Source organism: Heterodontus francisci, chromosome 7, assembly GCF_036365525.1.
Source record: "Heterodontus francisci isolate sHetFra1 chromosome 7, sHetFra1.hap1, whole genome shotgun sequence".
Classification (NCBI taxonomy): domain Eukaryota; kingdom Metazoa; phylum Chordata; class Chondrichthyes; order Heterodontiformes; family Heterodontidae; genus Heterodontus; species Heterodontus francisci.
Window position 1 is genome coordinate 1,138,483 of NC_090377.1, and position 19,753 is coordinate 1,158,235.

At 46.7% G+C, this 19,753-nt stretch overlaps 1 protein-coding gene across 1 annotated transcript in view; it reads right to left on the reverse strand.

The window, feature by feature from the left end:
- Nucleotides 1-209: 209 nt before the first annotated feature.
- The window catches only part of retreg2 (reticulophagy regulator family member 2), a 109,753-nt gene continuing 90,209 nt past the window's right edge, over nt 210-19,753 (reverse strand). The window contains exons 8-9 of the mRNA XM_068034695.1: nt 3,133-3,268; nt 210-2,733 (exon numbers count right to left, since the gene is read on the reverse strand). Of these exons, the coding sequence (XP_067890796.1) occupies nt 2,123-2,733; nt 3,133-3,268 (747 nt within the window). The 3' untranslated portion in view covers nt 210-2,122. The remainder of the gene's footprint in view (nt 2,734-3,132; nt 3,269-19,753) is intronic.

Below are 19,753 nucleotides of genomic sequence, written 5' to 3' on the forward strand. Positions count from 1 at the left end.
AGCTGGGTTTTCCCAGTCTTGGGCTGGTAAAAGGAGGCATGAACGGCTCGATCCAGCAGCTAGGTGCCTTGCCAGCAGTGCTCGTGAGCCTGGAGGAGAAGCATTGTCTCCCCTTGGCCCAACAAGTAAATCTATACATCCCCACCTCGCCCCAATACCCACACCCACCCCCCCACCTCTCTGTCCCTGATCTGCCAGCCACACTCTACCCACCCCCTCGATCTCTGGGAGCACTAAACTGCGCCTGGGCTGAGATCTTTTCTGGTGTGTTCCCTGACCGAAAGGCAGCTTCCATCCATCAACCGCGGTTCTGGTTAGGGAGTCCCAACCATAACTTCCCAGCCCTGCTCCAAAACCGGGTCCCAGTAAATATTGGCCCCTATGCATTTTGAAGTCCATATATACATCAACCGTTCAGCCACTCATCACCCCACTCTATTACTTCATCAAAAACCTCAGTTGTTAGTGAAACACAAACTGCCTTCAATAAATCTCATTTATTAACCCACATTTTTCACAGATTATTTTGTCTAACCATTTCGTCCCCAACACTAAGCTGACTGACCTAATTGCCGGGTTTATCCCTCTCCCCTTCGGAACAGTGGTACAACATTTGCAACCTTCCAGTTCTCTGTTGCAGACTGAACATCCCTCACCTGTTTGTCCTGCAGCTGTGAACCACCTGTTGCTGATCAAGGGCAGTTTGAGACTTACGCTGGTTTTGATTTGAGACCTCTCATAATTGCTGCTGGGATTATTGTTATATATAAATGGCCTGGACCTGCATACAGGATGTGCAATTTTAGTTTGTGGATGGTACAAAAGGTTGCAACATGGTAATTAGTGAGCCAGATAATCAGAAGATTTCAGGAAGTCATAGACAGGTGAAATGGGCAGACAACTGTCAGATGCAATTTAATACGGATGAGTGTAAAGTAATGCAGTTTGGGAAAAGCAACATGGAGAGACTGTATAACCTAAATGGTAGGGGTGCAAGAGCAGAGGGGCCTGAAGGTGCATATTCACAAATCTTTGAAGGTGGCAGGACAAGTTAATGAGGTAGTTAAGAAAGCGTAAGGGGTACATGGCTGTTTAAACAGGTGCATTGAATACAAAAACAAGGAAGTCATGCTAAACCTTTACAAATCATTGGTTAGGCCTCAGCTATTGTGTACAGTTCTGGGCACCAAACCTGAGGGAGGATTGCCGAGGCCTTGGAGATACCTGCACTGACTTTCTCACAGACACCTGCATTGTCAGAGCTGCCGTCTTTCAGATGAGACTTTAAACGGAGGCCGTCAGAGCTCTCAGGTGGATGTAAAAGATCCAACAGCAGTATTTTGAAGAGCAGGGAAGCTCTCCCCAATGTCCTGGCCAATTTTTATCCCTTAATCAACATCACTGAAAAAAAAATGGTCTGGTCATTAGCACATTGCTGTTTGGGGACTCTTGTCTGCAAATTGGCTGCTGCATTTCCTACAACAGTAACTTCACCTCAGAAATACTGCAGTGGCTGCAAAAGCTCTTTGGGACGTCCTGAGGCCATAAAAGGCGCTATAAAAACGCAAACCTTTCTTTTGCAGTTACTCACATACACATTTGCCCCTCAGTTTATTTGCCTCCTCAACCCAGGGGAACTGAGGCCCAATTATACCCCCACTGCCACACTGCGCGAGATCAGCGTGTGTGCGCACATGTACATGTGCATATGTAGCTCAGTACCACACCAGGCGAGATCAGCTCACTCAGCACAGGCCAGGGATGGAGCCTGAAACTTTCAGGCTCTGTGGGGACTCAGGACCACATCAGGCAAAGCATCAATCAACTGAAGAAAATCTAGATACTACTAATTTTAATGTGCTGAGTACTAAGTAAACATTGCTGCTATTGTAATGAAGATGGTGTCTGTGGGATTACCTACCAAGTGAACAGGCTCCTCACTTTGGATTGGGGACTGAGGACCAGCAGTTCCACATACTAGGGGACTGGGGGAATGGGGTCTGCGGATGGCAGTGCCACACACTGAGGGACCGGGCATGGGTTCTGGGGGGGCATTATGCCACACACTGAGGGGCAAGTCAGGTCTTTCTAACTAACCCAGGATACAGGCTAGCTGCTGACACTAGCTCTCCCTCGTCAGCTTGGCTTCTGTGACCTGTGATGTGCTCTGTCCCCTGTCTAGCTGCCTGAGTTGTTCATTCAGACCAAGCTCTATGTCCATCTGATCCAGCTCTCCCTGGTCCAGCAACTCAAAATCATCCACCTCCTTGTGAGATTCAGCCTCCCTCATTTCCATTTCCATCGATCCTGCCTGGAAGAGGTTCTGGTGCGATTCTGTGGGAAGGAATTCAGAGCTTTCAGTGTGGCTATCCGTCAGTGGGTTAGAGAGCATGGTGGACAGTGTGTTCTGAACCACTGTAGTGAGCGCTGAGGTTACGATCGCCTCACTGAAGGCCTCTAAATTCAAACTTAGAACAGACTCTTGGCCAGTCTTTGGCATGTTCATCGCTGCCTCATTCCCATTGAAATGTGTGTTTACAAAGTGCAGAGGGGAGGTCAGGGCCTGAATGAAGAATTGAGAGTCCCAAGCGCTGGTACTGGGCTTAGGGGGCAGTCCTGGCGAGACCTGCAAGGGGCTTCCATCACCAGACAGGTCCTCCACTGAGGGAAACTCCGGCAGGTCTTTAGCAAAAGCTTCCTCCGGCTCACTGTGCAGGCTCTGCTGGTCCAGATCTGAAATCACAAGAGAGTAATTAAAGAATCTTACGGCACAGGAGGAGGCCATTCAGCCCATTGTGTCTGTGCCAGTTCTTTGAAAGATCTATCTAATTAGACCCAGTCCCCTGCTCTTTCCCCCTTGGCCCTGCGAACCTTTCCTTTTCAAGACCCTGGGGGGCAATGAGAAATGTTTTGAAAGGGCGGTGGAAGCAGATTCAATTGTAACTTTTGAAAGGGAATGGGATAAATATTTCAAGGGGGAAAATTTACAAGGCTATGGGGAAAGAGCAGCGGAGTGGGATTAATTGGATAGCTCTTTCTGAGAGCCAGCACAGGCACAATGGACTGATTAGCTTCCTCCTGCACTGAGGGATTCTGTAAATATACAAACACATTGCTGGATAAATGTCTTACCTTCTGACACATCCGTGAGTTGTGGGGTCGTTCCTCGGGATACTGTGAATCCTCCGCTTTCCAGGATGGAAGCCTCTTCATCCGACAGTTCAGAGTCAGTGATTGCAAAAGCCAGAGCGGTTGTCCTGACATCTACCTGCCGATAACAAGGAACTGTCAGACTGAGTGGATCAACCCTACAATACATGGGCAGTGGAGTACTGTACCCCCCACCCCTACCATCCTTACCGACCCCAACTTCTGAAACCCTCCCACCTCCTGACCTGACCATACCCCAACCTCCATATACCTCATCTATGACCCCAACCACACCTCCCCAACTCCAAACCTTCTGACCTTGGAACCCCTCAATTTCTGCGACCTGACTCCCCCACCCCGACCCCTGCAACCTCCCTGACCCCTGCAACTTCAAACCCCACCTGTCCTGCAATGAAATTCCCAATTCCCAGAGTTAAAATGGAGGTCACTTGAGTGGTAACGGAGGCAAAACCAGAGTAGTTTGTAAAGGGGAGGGTTCACCCAGCGCCCTCACTCCATTCAAAATGGAGCCGATTACAGTGACAATCACAAGCATCACTGGCTCCTACTAGCTGGAGACACACTGATGTCTCAAGTCTGGTGTCGATGCAGGTTCTCAGTTCCAATCTGGGAAGTTTGGTATGGACCGGTAAAATGGGAGAAACCTGCTAATGGACACTGCAGCTGTAGGAAGGGACTCTTAGCAGCATATCCTGCAATAGCAGGGAAAGGAACTTTAATTGTACAATTTTTAAAATTATCAGTTAATCAATGAGTGCACAGCATAGCAGGTTACATACTGACCTTGCATTCAGGACTAGAAGCAAAGCAAGTCGGTGGGGGGGTGGGTGTGTGGCAGGCTTCATTCTTGTCCTTCCACATGGGACCCTCATATGTTCATTGCTCGGATCCCGTCTTTCTCTAACATTGAACACCATTCTCCTCACAACAGCCTTAACACTATAACTCCCAACGCTGTTGACATGGTGATGAAGGGAGTGGATATTCAAGACTGGGTTTCTGATCAAGGAATCTGATCCGTTCTGGCAGATGGTCCCTGGGATGAGAGGGTTGTCCTATGATGAGAGGCTGAGGAAATTGGGCCTATATTCTATGGAATTTAGAAGAGAGGTGATCTCATTGAAACATTGTACAAGATTCTGAAGGAGCTTGACATGGTAAACACTGCAAAGTTGTTCCCCCATGGCTAAGGAATCTAGAATGCAGGGGAAAAGTCTCAGGATAAGGGGTTGATCATTTCGGACTGAGATGAGGAGAAATTTCTGCACTCAAAGGGTCGTGGATGCTTTTTTTTTCTTTCATGGAATGTGGGTGTTGCTGGCAAGGTCAGCATTTGTTGCCCATCACTAATTGCCCTTGACAACTGTGTGGCTTGCTAGGCCATTTCAGAGGACAGTTAAGAGTCAACCATATTACCTGGTCTGAAGTCACATGTAGGCCAGACCAAGTAAGGACATCAGATTTCCTTCCGGAAGGGACATGAGTGAACCAGAAAGGTATTTACAACAATCGATGATAGTTTCATGGACTAGCTTTCAATTCCAGATTTTTATTGATTAATTGAATTTAAATTCCACCAGCTGCATTGGTGGAATTTGAACCCATGTTTGAACCCCTGGATTACTAATTCAGTGACATTACTACTATGCCACTGTCTCCCCTTCCATTGTTGAATATATTTAAGGCTGAGATAAGACAGATTTTTGGTCTCTTGGACAATCAAGGCATATAGGGAGCTGGCAGGAAAATGGAGTTGAAGCTGATGATTAGCCATGATCATATTGACTGGTGGAGCAGGCTCGACAGACCGCATGGTCTACTCCTGCTCCTATTTATATTTTATGATGGCAAGCATGCACATTTTAGGCCATTGATTATGGGATCCACTCTGTTCTGGGTAATGTCAAGCTGAGTGTTGCTGCCGCTGCAACATCCTGGAGAGTGGAGAATGTTCCATCACACTCCTGATTAAAGCCTTGTAGATGTGAAGAGCCTTTGAGAAATCCAGAGGTGAACCACTCATTGCAGAATATTCACTCTCTGACCTGCTCTATTAGCCATGGTCCTCATATAGCTGGTTCGATAGTTGACGTCAGGATGTTGATGGTTATGCCATTACATATCAGGGAAAGCTGCTAGGTTTCTCTTGTTTGAGATGGTAACTGCCTGACACTTACGTGGTCTGAATTTTACCTGCCATTTATCAGACCAAATCTGGATGTTGTCCAGGTCCTGCTGTGGATTGGTATAGACTCATTCAATATTGGAGGGGTTGTGAATGGAGCTGAACACTGTGGGATCATTAGTGAATATCCAACTCCTCACCTTATGACAGACAGACATCTCTAGCCACCACCTCCCCATCCCCCGCAACTCCTTGATGTCAAAGAGCATACAGAGTAAAATAAGACAATAAAGGAAAGCTCAAGTCGATGGCAAAAGCTCAATACTGCAGAAAGCCTAGAGGAGTACAGAAATTGCAGGGGTGAAATTAAAAAGCAAATTAGGAAAGCAAAGAGGGGATATGAAAAAATACTGGCAAATAAAATCAAGGAAAGCCCGAACATGTTTTATAAATACATAAAGAGCAAAAGAATAACTAAGGAAAGATTAGGGCCTATTAGGGACCATAATTGTAACCTGTATGTGGAGGCAGAAGATGGGCCATGGTTCTTAAAGAATACTTTGCTTATGTTTTCACAAAAGAGAGGGACGATTCAGGCATTACAGTTAAGGTGGAGGAGTGTGAAATATTAGATTCTATGAACAGTGAGAGAGGAAATATTAAGGTGTTTAGCATCTATGAAAATAGATAAATTAACAGGCTGAGATGAAAGCAGGGATGTAATGCTAGAACTGTATAAAATGCTGTTTAGGCCACAGTTGGAGTATTGTGCACAGTTCTGGTCACCACATTACAGGAAGGACATAATTGCTCTGTAGAGAGTACAGAGGAGATTTATAAGAATGTTGTCAGGGCTTGAAAGTTGCAGCTATAAGGAAAGATCGGATGGGCTAGGGTTGTTTTCCTTAGAACAGAGGGGGCTGAGGGGTTAATTAATTGAGGTGTACAAAATTATGAGGCGCCTAGATAAACAGGAAAGACCTATTTCACCTAGCGGAGAGGTCAATTACCAGAGGGCACAGATTTAAGGTGATTGGTAAAAGGATTAGAGGGGACATGAGGAAAAACTTTTTCACCCAGAGGGTGGTGGGTGTCTGGAATTCACTGCCAGGATCGGTGGTGGAGGCAGAAACCCTCAACTCATTTAAAAGGTACCTGGACATGCACCTAAAGTGCTGTAACCTGCAAGGCTATGGACCAAAAGCTGGAAACTGGGATGAGATTAGGCGGCTAGTTTTTTCGGCCAGCACAGACACGATAGGATGAATGGCCTCCTTCTGTGCCTTAATTTTTCTATGGTTCTAAATGTATCCCAGGCTGCTAAAAGAAACAAAGGGGGGGAAGAGCGGATGCTCTGATTATCATTTTCCAAACCCATCTGGTTACAGGCTTATTGCTAAAGGACTACTAATGTACAGTTGTTTAAAAAGGGAGGAACAGATAGGCTGTGTGATTGCAAACCAGTTTTTTTTAAATTCATTCATGGGATGTGGGCGTCACTGGCCAGGCCAACATTTATTGCCCATCCCTAATTGCCCTTGAGAAGGTGGTGATGAACTGCCTTCTTGAACCGCTGCAGTCCATGTGAGGTAGGTACACCCACAGTGTTGTTAGGAAGGGAGTTCCAGGATTTTGACCCAGCGACAGCGAGGGAACAGCGATATAGTTCCAAGTCAGGATAGTGTGTGGCTTGGAGGGGAACTTGCAGGTGGTGGTGTTCCCATGCATTTGCTGCCCTTGTCCTTCTAGTTGGTAGAGGTCACAGATTTGGAAGGTGCTGTCGAAGGAGCCTTGGTGCATTGCTGCAGTGCATCTTATAGATGGTACACACTGCTGCCACTGTGCGTCGGTGGTGGAGGGAGTGAATGTATGTTTGTAGATGGGGTGCCAATGAAGCGGGCTGCTTTGTCCTGGGTAGTGTTGAGCTTCTTGAGTGTTGTTGGAGCTGCACCCATCCAGACAAGTGGAGAGTATTCCATCACACTCCTGACTTGTGCCTTGTAGATGGTGGACAGGCTTTGGGGAGTCAGGAGGTGAGTTACTTGCCACAGGATTCCGAGCCTTTGGCCTGCTCCTGTAGCCACGGTATTTATATGGCTACTCCAGTTCGGTTTCTGGTCAATGGTAACTCCCAGGATGTTGATAGTGGGGGATTCAGCAATCGTAATGCCATTGAATGTCAAGGGGAGATGGTTAGATTCTCTCTTGTTGGAAATGGTCATTGCCTGGCACTTGTGTGGCACGAATGTTACTTGCCACTTATCACCTCAAGCCTGGATATTGTCCAGGTCTTGCTGCATTTTTACATGGACTGCTTCAGTATCTGAGTCGCCGAAAATGGTGCTGAACATTGTGCAATCATCAGCAAAAATCCCACTTCTGACCTTATGATTGAAGGAAGGTCATTGATGAAGCAGCTGAAGATGGTTGGGCCTAGGACACTACCCTGAGGAACTCCTGCAGTGATGTCCTGGAGCTGAGATGCTGAGGACATCGTGGATAGCACGTTTAGTGAGGTGGTCACACTGCAGGTAATGGCTGCAGAGGCAGAAAAGGGATGGGTGACCACCAGGATTAGCAGGCGCAGGCAGGTCGTGCAGGAGTCCTCTGTGGCCATCCCCCTCTCAAACAGATATATCACTTTAAATACTGTTGGGGGGGGATGGCCTCCCAGGGGAAAGCAGCAACAGCCAAGTTTATGGTACCATGGATGGCTCTGCTGCACAGGAGGGGAGAAAGAGTGGGAGAGCCATACTGATAGGAGATTCAATTGTAAGGGGAACAGACAGGCATTTCTGTGGCCGAAAATGAGACTCCAGCATGGTATGTTGCCTCCCTGGTGCTAGGGTCAAGGATGTCACGAAGCGGCTGCAGGACATTCTGAAGGGGGAGGGTGAACAGTCAGAGGTCGTGGTACACATTGGTACCAATGACATAGGTAGAAAGAGGGATGAGGTCTGCAACAAGAATTTAGGGAGCTAGGTAGCAGATTAAAAAGCAGGACCTCAAAGGTTGTAATCTCTGGATTACTCCCAGTGCCACGTGCTAGTGAGTATAAGAATAGGAGGACAGAGTAGATGAATGCGTGACTGAGGAGGTGGTGCAGGAGGGAGGGCTTTAGTTTGCTAGATCATTGGGTCTGTTCCCGGCAAAGGTGGGACCTGTATAAGTTGGACAGGTTGCACCTGAACCAGAATGGGACTAACATCCTTGCTTGGAGGTTTGCTAGTGCTGTTGGGGGGGGCGGTTTAACTAATTTGGCAGGGGGATGGGATACAGAGTGGAGTTGCAGTAGGGCGTGATGCAGAGTCAAATATAGACGGGAAACTGAGTCAGTCTTGAAGACAGAGCAAATACAGACCTGTTAAGGCACAAGTGAAAAATGCAAGGCTGGATTGCATCTATTTTAATGCAAGGAGTCTTACTAGTAAGGCAGATGAATTGAGGGTGTTGATTAGCACATGGGATTATGATATTATTGCTATCACAGAGACATGGTTGATGGAGGGGCAGGAGTGGCAGCTCAATATTCCAGGGTATAGAATCTTCAGGTATGACAGGGGAGGGGGTGCAAGAGGAGGTGGCACTGCACTGTTGATCAAGGAGTCAATTACTGCAGTAAGGAGGGATGATATCTTAGAAGGTTCCTCAAATGAGGCCATATGGGTAGAACTTAAAAACAAAAAGGGGTCAATCACTTGGCTGGGAGTGTACTACAGACCTCCAAACAGTCAGGGAGAGATAGAGGAGCAGATATGTAGGCAAATCTCAGAGAGGTTAGGAACAGATGTTTGATTACTCTAGGTCAAGTCGGCATAAAGAGGGAGGAAGTGTTGGGTATTCTAAAGGGCATTAAGGTGGACAAGTCCCCAGGTCCGGATGGGATCTATCCCAGGTTTCTGTGGGAAGCGAGAGAGGAAATAGCTGGGGCCTTAACAGATATCTTTGCAGCATCCTTAAACACGGGTGAGGTCCCGGAGGACTGGAGAATTGCTAATGTTGTCCCCTTGTTTAAGAAGGGTAGCAGGAATAATCCAGGTAATTATAGACCGGTGAGCCTGACGTCAGTGGTAGGGAAGCTGCTGGAGAAGATACTGAGGGATAGGATCTATTCCCATTTGGAAGAAAATGGGCTTATCAGTGATAGGCAACATGGTTTTGTGCAGGGAAGGTCATGTCTTACCAACTTAATAGAATTCTTTGAGGAAGTGACAAAGTTGATTGATGAGGGAAGGGCTGTCGATGTCATATACATGGACTTCAGTAAGGTGTTTGATAAGGTTCCCCATGGCAGGCTGATGGAGAAAGTGAAGGCGCTTGGGGTCCAAGGTGTACTAGCTAGATGGATAAAGAACTGGCTGGGCAACAGGAGACAGAGAGTAGCAGTGGAAGGGAGTTTCTCAAAATGGAGACGTGTGACCAGTGGTGTTCCACAGGGATCCGTGCTGGGACCACTGTTGTTTGTGATATACATTAATGATTTGGAGGAAAGTATAGGTGGACTGATTAGCAAGTTTGCAGACGACACTAAGATTGGTGGAGTAGCAGATAGTGAAGGGGACTGTCAGAGAATACAGCAGAATATAGATAGATTGGAGAGTTGGGCAGAGAAATGGCAGATGGAGTTCAATCAGGGCAAATGCGAGGTGATGCATTTTGGAAGATCCAATTCAAGAGTGAACTATACAGTAAATGGAAAAGTCCTGGGGAAAATTGATGTCCAGAGAGATTTGGGTGTTCAGGTCCACTGTTCCCTGAAGGTGGCAACGCAGGTAAATAGAGTGGTCAAGAAGGCATACGGCATGCTTTCCTTCATTGGACGGGGTACTGAGTACAAGAGTTGGCAGGTCATGTTACAGTTGTATAGGACTTTGGTTCGGCCACATTTGGAATACTGCGTGCAGTTCTGGTCGCCACATTACCAAAAGGATGTGGATGCTTTGGAGAGGGTGCAGAGGAGGTTCACCAGGATGTTGCCTGGTATGGAGGGCGCTAGCTATGAAGAGAGGTTGAGTAGATTAGGATTATTTTCATTAGAAAGACGGAGGTTGAGGGGGGACCTGATTGAGGTGTACAAAATCATGAGAGGTATAGACAGGGTGGATAGCAAGAGGCTTTTTCCCAGAGTGAGGGATTCAATTACTAGAGGACACGAGTTCAAAGTGAAAGGGGAAAAGTTTAGGGGGGATATGCGTGGAAAGTTCTTTCCGCAGAGGGTGGTGGGTGCCTGGAACGCGTTGCCAGCGGAGGTGGTAGATGCGGGCACGATGGCGTCTTTTAAGATGTATCTAGACAGATACATGAATGGGCAGGAAGAAAAGAGATACAGACCCTTAGAAAATAGGCGACATGTTTAGATAGAGGATCTGGATCGGCGCAGGCTTGGAGGGCCGAAGGGCCTGTTCCTGTGCTGTAATTTTCTTTGTTCTTTGTTCTAATAATAGGGTAATAATAGTAGGGGATTTCAACTTCCCCAATATCAACTGGGATAGTCTTAGTGCAAAAGGCTTAAAGGGGGCGGAATTCTTAAAATGCATACAGGAGAACTTTTTGAGCCAGTACGCAGATAGTCCGACAAGAGAAGGGGCAGTACTGGACCTAATCCTCGGGAATAAAGCCGGTCAAGTGGCAGAAGTGACAGTGGGGGAGCATTTCAGGGATAGCGACCATAACTCTAAGATTTAAGGTAGTTATGGAAAAGGACAAAGATTGACTGGAAATAAAGGTACTGAATTGGGGGAAGGCCGATTTCAATATGATAAAACAGAATCTGGCCAAAGTGGACTGGGAGCAGTTACTTCTAGGAAAGTCTACATCAGACCAGTGGGAATCATTCAAAAAGGAAATAGTGAGAGTTCAGAGCCAACATGTACCCGTTAAGGTGAAGGGTAGGACCAACAAGTCCAGGGAACCCTGGATGTCAAGGGATATAGAAGATTGGATCAGGAAAAAAAAGGAGGCTCATGGCAGATCCCAAGCGCTGAAAACAGCGGAAACACGGAGGAGTTTAGAAAGTATAGGGGGTACTTAAAAAAGTAATTAGGAGAGCGAAGAGGGGACATGAAAAAACACTGGCGGGCAAGATAAAGGAAAATCCTAAGGCGTTTTACAAGTATATTAAGGGAAAAAGGATAACCAGGGAAAGATTAGGGCCCATTAGGGACCAAAGTGGCAATCTGTGTGCAACTGAAAAATGTAGGTGAGGTTTTAAATGATTACTTTTCATCTGTGTTCACTATGCGGACGATGTAAGGTGCAGAGAGCAGGGAGAGGGAATGTGATATATTTGAACAAATTAGCATTGAAAGGGAGGAAGTATTAGCTGTTTTAGCGGGCTTAAAAGTGGATAAATCCCCAGGCCCAGATGAGATGTATCCCAGGCTTTTGTGTGAGGCAAGGGAGGAGATAACAGGGGCTCTGACACAAATTTTCAAATCCTCTCTGGTCACAGGAGAGGTACCAGAGGACTGGAAGACAACGAATGTGGTCCCATTATTCAAGAAGGGTAGTAAGGATTTTTATTTTATATTTAGAGATACAGCACTGAAACAGGCCCTTCGGCCCACCGAGTCTGTGCTGACTATCAACCACCTATTTATACTAATCCTACACTAATCCCATATTCCTACCACATCCCCACCTTCCTTATATTTCCCTACCATCTACCTAGACGAGGGGCAATTTATAATGGCCAATTTACCTATCAACCTGCAAGTCTTTGGCTGTGGGAGGAAACCACAGCACCCGGCGAAAACCCACGCAGTCACAGGGAGAACTTGCAAACTCCGCACAGGCAGTACCAGAATTGAACCCGGGTCGTTGGAGCTGTGAGGCTGCGGTGCTAACCACTGCACCACTGTGCCGCCCGATAAACCAGGTAATTACAGGCCGGTGAGTCTAACATCAGTGGGTGGGAAAATATTGGAAAAAATTCTGAGGGACAGGATTAATCTCCACTTGGAGAGGCAGGGATTAATCAGGGATAAAAGCAAAATACTGCGGATGCTGGAAATCTGAAACAAAACCGAGAAATGCTGGATTCACTCAGCAGGTCTGGCAGCATCTGTGGAAAGAGAAGCAGAGTTAACATTTCGGGTCAGTGACCCTTCTTCGGAAGATTTCAAAATGGATTAATCAGGGATAGTCAGCTAGGCTTTGTCAGGGGGAGATCGTGTCCAACTAACTTGATTGAATTTTTCGAGGAGGTGAATAGATGTGTAGGTGAGGGTAAAACAGTTGATGTAGTCTACATGGACCTCAGTAAGGCTTTTGATAAGGTCGCGCATGGGAGATTGGGTAAGAAGGTAAGAGCCCATGGGATCCAGGGCAATTTGGCAAATTGGATCCAAAATTGGCTTAGTGGCAGGAGGCAGAGGGTAATGGTCAAGGGCTGGTTTTGCGAGTGAAAGCCTGTGACTGGTGGTGTACCACAGGGATCGGTGCTGGGACCCTTGCTGTTTGTAGTGTAATGATTTAGACATGAATATAGGAGGTATGATCAGTAAGTTCGCAGATGACATGAAAATTAGTGGTGTCATCAATAGTGAGGAGGAAAGCCTTAGATTACAGGACGATACAGGTGGGCTGGTAAGATGGGCAGAGAAGTGACCAATAGAATTTAACCCTGAGAAGTGCGAGGTGATGCATTTTGGGAGGACTAACTAGGCAAGGGAATATACAATGGATGGTAGAACCCTGGGAAGTACAGAGGGTCAGAGAGACCTTGGTGTACTTGTCCATAGATCACTGAAGGCAGCAGCACAGGTAGATAAGGTGGTTAGGAAGGCATATGGGATACTTGCCTATATTAGCCAAGGCACAGAATATAAGAGCAGGGAGGTTATGATGGAGCTGTATAAAACACTAGTTAGGCCACAGCTGGAGTACTGAGTACAGTTCTGGTCACCACACTATAGGAAGGATGTGATTGCACTGGAGAGGGTGCAGAGGAGATTCACCAGGATGTTGCCTGGGCTGGAGCATTTCAGCTATGAAGAGAAACTGAAAAGGCTAGGGTTGTTTTCCTTAGAACAGAGAAGGTTGAGAGGAGAGATGATTGAGGTGTACAAAATTATGAGGGGCATTGATAGGTTAGATAGGAAGAAACTTTTTCCCTTAGCGGAGGGGTCAATAACCAGGGGGCCATAGATTTAAGGTAAGTGGCAGGAGGTTTAGAGGGGATTTGAGGAAAAAATTTTTCACCCAGAGGGTGGTTGGAATGTGGGATGCACTGCTTGAAGAGGTGGTAGAGACAGGAACCCTTACAACATTTAAGGAGTATTTAGATGAGCACTTGAAATGCCATAGCATACAAGGCAACGGGCCAAGTGCTGGAAAATGGGATTAGAAAAGTTAGGTGCTTGATGGCTGGCACAGACATGATGGGCTGAAGGGCCTGTTTCTGTGCTGTATAACTCTATGAATCCATTACTCTATGACATGCTTAACCTTCAACAACCACAACCATCTTCGTTTGCGCTAGGTACTACTCCACTCAGCAGAGCGTTTTCCGCAATTCCCATTGACTCCACCATTTCTTAGGGCTCTTTGATGCCATACTCGGTCAAATGCTGCCTTGATGTCAAGGGCAGTCACTTCTCACCTCACCTCGAGTTCAGCTCTATTGCCCATGTTTGAACCAAGGCTGTAATAAGGTCAGGAGCTGAGTGGCCCTGACGGAATCCAAACTGAGCGTCAGTGAACAGGTTATTGCTAAGCAAGTGCTGCTTGACAGCACTGTCGACGACCCCTTCCATCACTTTACTGATGATTGAGAGTAGACTGATAGGGCGGTAATTGGCCGGGTTGGATTTGTCCTGCTTTTTGTGTACAGGACATACCTGGGCAATTTTCCACATTGCAGGGTAGATGCCAGTGTTGTAGCTGTACTGGAACAGCTTGGCTAGGTGTGTGGTAAGTTCTGGAGCACAGGTCTGCAGTACTGTTGCCGGAATGTTGTCAGGACCCATAGCCTTTGCAGTATCCAGTGCCTTCAGTCATTTCTTGATGTCACGCCGAGTGAATCGAATTGGCTGAAGTCTGGCATCTGTGATGCTGGAAACCTCATGAGGAGGCCGAGATCGATCATCTACTCGGCCCTTCTAGTTGAAGATTGTTGAAAATGCTTCAGCCTTCTCCTTTGCACTGATGTGCTGGGCTCCCCCATCATTGAGGATGGGGATATTTGTGGAGCCACCTCCTCCAATGAGTTGTTTAATTGTCCATCACCATTCATGGCTGGATGTGGCAGGACTGCAGAGCTTAGATCTGATCCGTTGGTTGTGGGATCGCTTAGCTCTGTCTATCACATGCTGCTTACACTGTTTGGCATGCAAGTAGTCCTTCACCAGGTTGACACCTCATTTTGAAGCATGCCAGGTGCTGCTCCAGGCATGCCCTCCTGCACTCTTTGTTGAACAAGGGTTGGTCTCCTGGCTTGATGGTAATAGTAGAGTGGGGAGATATGCTAGGCCGTGAGGTTACAGATTGTGGTTGCGTACAATTCTGCTGCTGCTGATGGCCCACAGCGCCTCATGGATGCCCAATTTTACATTGCGAGATCTGTTCAAAATCTATCCCATTTAGCACGGTGGTACTTGTTTGCACTGGAGTGCTGACTTGGGTTGCATTAGAGGGCTAAAGTGGGAGTTTTGAGACTAAGGGTAATTAAGGGTTAGTTGTATCTAAAGTCTAGTCTTTCTTTTAAGTAGCAAATTAACTTAACAGTTGCTGTTTGGGTTGGAGAAGGTGAGTTTTAGACCAGCTTTAAACAGAGTTCACTCAGGGTCTGCTTGCAACTGCACCTTGTTAATTAGATAACTGGCTTAAACCAGTTTTCAGGGGCTGGAGTCAGACAGTATAAAAGTGGGCCATCTTACAGTGCTGACTTTGCTTGCACTAGAGTGCTGACTTGGGTTGCATTAGAGTGCTATAGTGGAAGTTTGGTGAGTGAGGGAGTTCAGTGAGGAGGGAGCGAGGAGCTCCTTTCATTTCCTACCTGTCATCAAAGAGCGTGAGGGGAGCCGAGAGTTTCCACAGAGCACAGCTGACTGGTGAGTAAGTCCTGGTGGGTATTTTTCAAACTGGATTGAATTGTAAGTCATTGTTTTAGCAAGACTTAGTTGATTTTTAAAATTATAATAGTCTTCTATAGTTTTTAAATCTAAAGGGTTTAGTCATGGCAGGAGAGCTTAAAGCCGTGGTTTGCTCCTCTTGCTGCATGTGGGAATCCGGGAACATTTCCAGTCCCCGGGACCAGCATGTGTGCAGGAAGTGTGTCCAGCTGCAGCTCCTGGAAGCTCGGGTTTCAGAGCTGGAACGGCGGCTGGAAACACTGTGGAGCATCCGTGGATAGCACGTATAGAGAGGTAGTCACACCGCAGCAGAAGGGACTTGAGGAAGGAAGGGAATGGGTGACCACCAGGCAGTCCAAGAGAATCAGGCAGGTAGTTCAGGAGTCCCCTGGGGTCCCACTTGCAAATCGGTATTCCATTTTGGAGGCTGATGAGACTGCTTCCTCCAGGGAGTGCGGACAGAGCCAAGCTTCTGGCACTACAAGCAGCCTGTCTGCACAGGAAGGGGGAAAGAGAGGAAGAGCAATAGTAATAGGGGATTCTATAGTCAGGGGAACAGATAGGCGCTACTGTGGCCGTCAACGTGACTCCAGGATGGTGTGTTGCCTCCCTGGTGCCAGGGTCCGGGATGTCACTGAACGGCTGCAGGGCATCCTGAAGGGGGAGGGTGATAAGGCAGAGGTCATGGTACATGTTCGTACCAATGACATAGGTAGAAACAGGGATGAGGTCTTGCATCAAGAATTCAGGGAGTTAGGCAGCAGACTAAAAAGCAGGACCTCTCGGGATGTAATCTCTGGATTACTCCCAGTACCACGTGCTAGCGAGTATAGAAATAGGAGAATAGCACAGATGAATGCATGGCTTAAGAGTTGGTGCAGGAGGGAGGGTTTTAGATTCCTGGACCACTGGGACCGTTTCTGGGGAAGGTGGGACCTGTACAAGTGGGACGGTCTACATCTGAACCAGAGGGGGACTAACATCCTTGCTGGCAGGTTTGCCATTGCTGTTGGGAGGAGTTTAATCTAATTTGGCAGGGGGAGGGTCGCAGACTCCTAGCAGAATAGGGACACAGCTAAACACAGGAAAGCAAACATGTCAGAGGGAATACAGCAGAAGTAAGTTTCAAGGGAGTAAGACCAGGATGGAAGGCCTCTACTTTAATGCCAGGAGTATTACAGGTAAAACGGATGAGTTAAGGGCAAGGATTGACACGTGGAATTGTGATATAGTAGCCATCATGGAGACATGGTTGAGGGAGGGGCAGGATTGGCAGCTCAATATCCCGGGATATAGAAGCTTCAGGTGAGACAGAGGAGGGGGTAAAAGAGGAGGGGGCATTGCAATATTAGTTAAGGAATCCGTTACTGCAGTAAGGAGAGATGATCTCTTGGAGGGGGCATCAAATGAAGCTCCGCTCAGTCCGCAAGCAGGACCCTGAGCTTCCGGTTGTTTGCCATTTCAACACCCCCCCCTGCTCTCATGCTCACATCTCTGTCCTGGGATTGCTGCAGTGTTCCAGTGAACATCAACGCAAGCTCGAGGAACAGCATCTCATCTACCGATTAGGCACACTACAGCCTGCCGGACTGAACATTGAGTTCAATAATTTCAGAGCATGACAGCCCCCCACTTTACTTTCATTTTTAGTTATTTTTTCTTCCCTTTTTTTTGCATTCCTTTTTACATTTTTTACAATCTTTTTTTGCATTTATTTCATTTCATCTTAGTTTGTTCAGTTTGCTTACCCACTGTTTTTTTCAGGTTGTTTTTCTTCAGGTTTGCACTTGCTGATGTTCAATATTCAGTATATTCACACCTAATCTGTACTAATGCTTTGTCTTTCAACACACCATTAACATATTGTTTGCCTTTGCTCCGTGACCTTTTGGTCAGCTATGTGGCCTGGTCCAATCTGCACCTTCTCCTTTGTTATCTCTTGCCCAACCCCCACCTCACTTGTTTATAATCTGTGACTTTTCTAATATTTGTCAGTTCCGAAGAAGGGTCACTGACCCGAAACGTTAACTCTGCTTCTCTTTCCACAGATGCTGCCAGACCTGCTGAGTGAATCCAGCATTTCTTGTTTTTGTATCAAATGAAGCTTTATGGGCAGAGTTTAGGAATAAAAAGGGACAGCCAAATTGCTAGGTGTTTATTATAGAAAAACAAATAATAGTAAAAAATAATAATAGGGTAATTATATTAGGTGATTTCAACTTTCCCAACATTAATTGGGATAGTCATCGTGTTAAGGGCTTAGATGGAGTGGAGTTCTTAAAATGTCTACAGGAGAACTTTTTAGCTCAATATGTAGAGGATCCAACAAGGGAGGGTGCAGTGCTGGACCTAATTCTGGGGAATGAAGCCGGACAGGTGGTTGATGTGTTGGTGGGGGACATTTTGGTGATAGCGACCACAACATGGTACAATTTAAGCTCGTTATGGAGAAATAAATAGACAAGTTGCAAAAAAAGGTTTTGGATTGGGGGAGAGTGAATTTTAGTAAAATAAGGCAGGATCTGGCCAAGGTAGACTGGAAAGAGTTACTTGTCGGAAAATCTACAGAAGAGCAGTGGGGTTATTCAAAAAGGAAATGGGGAGGGTACAGGCCCAACATGTTCCCTCTAGGGTAATAGGTAGGAGCAACAAGCCCAGAGAACCATGGATGACCAGAAACATTCAGGGTACGATGAGTAGGAAAAGAGAGGCTTTTAGCAAATACAAAGTGAGCAAATCAATGGAAGCATTAGTGGAGTACAGAAAGTGTAGGATGGAGCTTAAGAAAGCAATTAGGAGAGCAAAGAGGGGACATGAGAAAGCTCTGGCTGGTAAGAGTAGGGAAAATCCCAAGATATTCTATAAGTATATCAATGGGAAGAGGATAACCAGGGAAAGAGTAGGACCCATTAGGGACCAAGGGGGAAATCTGTGGGTGGAGCCAGAGGACATTGGTAGGGTGTTGAATGAATACTTCACATCTGTCTTCACCCAAGAGAATGAGGAAGTCGATATGGAATTCAGAGAGAGAGACTGTGAGGTTCTTGAGCAAATTGTCATAGGGTGTGACAAGGCATTGGAGGTTTTGGAAGGCTTAAAAGTGGACAAATCTCCAGGTCCGGACGATTTGTGTCCCAGGATTCTGTGGGAGGAGAGGGTGGAGATTGCAGGGGCTCTGACCCAAATTTTTAATTCCTCTCTGGCCACCGGGGAGGTGCCAGAGGACTGGAGAACAGCTAATGTGATCCCACTATTTAAGAAAGGTTGTAGAGATAAGTCAGGGAACTACAGACCAGTAAAAAATTCTGAAGGGGAGAATCTATCTCCACTTGGAGGGGCAAAATTTGATTAGGAATAGTCAGCATGGCTTTGTCAGAGGGAGGTCATGCCTAACAAATTTGATTGAATTTTTTGAGCATGTGACCAGGTGTGTAGATGAGGGTAGTGCAGTTGATGTAGTTTACATGGATTTCAGCAAAGCCTTTGACAAGGTCCCACATGGGAGACTGATCAAGAAAGCAAATGCACATGGGATACAAGGTAACTTGATAAGGTGGATTCAAAATTGGCTTAGCTGCAGGAGAGAGAGTGATGACAGACAGCTGTTTTAGTGACTGGAAGCCAATGTCCAGTGGCGTACCACAGGAATCTGTGCTGGGTCCCCTATTGTTTGTCATTTATATAAACGACATAGATGACTATGGGGGGGGCTAGGATCAGTAAGTTCACGGATGACAAAGATTGGCTGAGTGGTTAACAGTGAGGTTGAGTGTCTTGGGTTACAGGAAGATATTGACGGGATGGTCAAATGGCCAGAAAAGTGGCAGATGGAATTTAACGCTGAAAAGTGTGAGGTGATACACTTTGGAAGGAGTAATGTGACATGGAAGTATTCAATGAATGGCCTGACACTGGGAAGTTCCGAGGAACAAAGGGACCTTGGCGTGTTTGTCCATAGATCCCTGAAGGCAGAAGGACAGGTTAATAGGGTGGTGAAAAAGGCATATGGGACACTTGCCTTTATCAATCGAGGCATAGATTACAAAAGCAGGGAGGTCATGTTGGAGTTGTACAGAACTTTGGTAAGGCCACAGCTGGAGTACTGTGTGCAATTCTGGTCGCCACATTATAGGAAGGATGTGATTCCATTGGAGGGGGTGCAGAGGCGATTCACCAGGATGGTGCCTAGGATGGAACATTTAAGCTATGAAGAGAGGCCGAATAGGCTTGGGTTGTTTTCGCTGGAGCAGAGAAGACTGAGGGGTGACCTGATCGAGGTGTACAAGATTATGAGGGGCGTGGACAGGGTGGATAGGGAGCAGCTGTTCCCCTTAGTTGAAGGGTCAGTTACGAGGGGACACAAGTTTAAGGTGAGGAGCAGGAG